Consider the following 2,765-nt stretch of genomic DNA (forward strand, 5'->3'; position numbering starts at 1 on the left):
AATCATCAACATCACCGTCATCATCATCATCATTATTGTAACTGTCATCAACATCACCGCCATCAATAAATCGTCATCATCATTGTAGCTGTCATCAACAATATCGTCATAATCGTCAACATGGTCATGCTCATCCTCACCATCATCAACATAATCATCACCGTCATCAACATCATCGTCGTCATCGTCAACATAATCATCCTCACAGTCATCATTGTTAACATAATCACCGACAACAACATCATCATCATCACTAACACGCCTGCACTATGGAGTATGTGTGAGAGAGAGGTCGAGTCTACAGAATGCACAACTGTCCAAACAGGACACTTACAGCATTTCGCTTTAAGTTAAGGTACAGAGTATTTATTAGAGCACACGTACACTACATGCACAGAGTACTACGTTACCTGGTAGTCTAGCAGCAGCAGCACGGTACAGCGTACGTTACGGTCGCCGGGGCGTTTCACCTGGAAGCCGTCAGTCTCCTGCGTCGTAGCCGTGCGATGCCACTGTAAAGACGCGCACGTATGAAAACACTAATTTTATCGCCACGATGACAAATCGTGAGAAGGTCGCGTGCACGTTTGCAGACGTTTTCTGTTGTTCGCGATGAACGTTCCCGTAGTACGGTCGCGTATCGTTCCTTCTCATACCTCCACCAGATGATTCTCCGGACCGTACAGTTCCTTGTCTAATTCGATCACCAGACTCTTGAAGAAACTAGAGAATTTACGCTTCGGTAATTTGCTGTCCACCTTGTTGGTCCGCTGTTTGAAAAACAAACAACGTGACGATGATAAGAAATCTTGCTGTAGTCGATACGTCGTGCGTTCGGTATCAAGAATTTCGTACGCAATTTGCATCATTTTACTTCTTGATTGGAATATGTAATTATTTTACATCATTTATATTTTTATTTATATAATATTAATTATTTACTATTATATACGATCATACTTTTTTCAGTTTCACATCACTATGCGGCAAGCCGCGTAGGCACCTACACGGTAACATGATGACGGGTGAGACCTCCGCGCCTACTGCTCACACCTCGTACGATTAACGACCAGGAGGTTTTTCAAATATTTTTTCTGCTGCCACACTTTTTCGTTTCACACGGTTCACGATGATAACGAGCAACACGATACATGTTATATTAGGGGTAACAGGCGCGTAGCAGCAGCAGCAGCAGCAGCAGCTCACCACCACTGCAAGTAGTAGGGCAGCAGCACCACACTGGCTAAGTAGGCAGTAGCAGGGCAGGCAGCAGGCAGCAGGCAGCACCCCGCCATGTAGGCAGCAGTAAGCAGGGAGCATGCAGCGCCATGTAGCAGGCAGGGCCAGCCGCGCGCATGTAGGCAGCAGCAGCGCCGCATGTAGCGCAGGGCAGCATCGCCATGTAGGGCAGCAGGCAGCAATACAGGCCGGCAGTAGGCAGTCAAAAAAGTAGCAGGGGCAGCATCAGCCGCCATGTAGGGCAGCAGTAGGCGCAAGGCCTCACCGCCATGTAGCAGCAGCAGCACCGCCATGTAGCAGCAGCATCACCGCCATGTAGCAGCAGCAGCACCGCCATGTAGCAGCAGCAGCACCACCACCGCGCAGTAGCAGGCAGTAAGCAGTACAGCACAGCAGCTGCAGCATGTACATATCATATTTTTTTTCTTTTTTTTTTTTTTTTTTTTTTTTTTTTTTTTTTTTTTTTTTTTTTTTTTTTTTTTCTTTTTTTTTTTTTTGTTTCCCAGTAGCTTCGCCTGACACGCAGCTCCCCGTGAAACGTTGTCGTCGTCCTGAAACACAAAGCCACGTTACAGAGCGTTACGGTGTTATTTACAGTCAAAGCAACGCCGGCTCAGGCCCGATCAACCTCTGATTAGCGGCAATGACCCTTCAATAGAACGTACAGCGCGTCCAGAAACAACGTTGGGCAATTTACGCTAGAATGACATTACAGTTTTACAAATGAAAGCACCTTCTTAAATTGGCCACCGTGTCCTACAGATCACACTTAGTATATCCCGTGGAGTGGAGTCACATTATAACCAACTCTTCAAAGGGCGGCTCGAGCGACCGGCTCCGGCATGCATGCGTGGGCCACCTCCCTCGCAACGTCGGGTTTTGGCGGTAGAAGGTGTTTCAGATGATATTCTGAGCTTGCGGCTTGACCTTGATCAGGACGCTTCCAGGCCTCTGGATCTCTAGTCGCTTACGGACAATCGTAGCGTCGAGTAGGTTCGAACGCGAGCAGGTCATCGTACGCTGCGGACTCGGCACCAGATCGCTGTACCTGTAGGGCCCCCCCCCAAACGGGGGCAGACACGATTTAACACCATCAATAATGAACATAAAAAATTAAATATAAAAATTAACAATTAATACGAGACGTTACGCATCTTTGCACTAAGGTGAGCACTTACATTTCCTGCACACTGCATTGTCTGGGCACGCTCTATAGGAAACGATGTTTTTATGTAGAAGTCAGAAATCACAGGGAACTCCGAGGACGTCTCTATCGTCGTATTAATGGGGTTTATGTCTTATCGTTTATAATAAATAATAATATAATAATAATAATAATAATAATAATAATAATAATAATAATAGTTAAATTCAATAATAATAAGTGTGTGAGGCAGGTGTACCTTCTGCGGTATATCATTGTCCGGATTCTCTCTTCTTCTTTCCGGCTGGAACTGACGTTTCAGAACGTTACAGAATCACTTACAACGAAAAAAAGAGTAATAATGAAATATATTTATAATCTT

General features: G+C 45.4%; 1 protein-coding gene across 1 annotated transcript; it reads right to left on the reverse strand.

The window, feature by feature from the left end:
• Positions 1-410: 410 nt before the first annotated feature.
• LOC106820291 (SWI/SNF-related matrix-associated actin-dependent regulator of chromatin subfamily D member 1-like) lies at positions 411-2,253 on the reverse strand (the record flags this gene model as incomplete). The annotated part of the gene is made up of 4 exons (XM_014824811.1): positions 2,167-2,253; positions 1,742-1,790; positions 657-775; positions 411-512 (listed from the first exon to the last, which is right to left on the reverse strand). Coding segments are annotated over exons 1-4 (357 nt in total), but the record flags the coding sequence as incomplete, so codon positions are not given.
• Between the last annotated feature and the right edge of the window lie 512 nt (positions 2,254-2,765).

Source organism: Priapulus caudatus, unplaced genomic scaffold (assembly GCF_000485595.1).
Source record: "Priapulus caudatus unplaced genomic scaffold, Priapulus_caudatus-5.0.1 Scaffold9667, whole genome shotgun sequence".
NCBI classification, from domain to species: domain Eukaryota; kingdom Metazoa; phylum Priapulida; class Priapulimorpha; order Priapulimorphida; family Priapulidae; genus Priapulus; species Priapulus caudatus.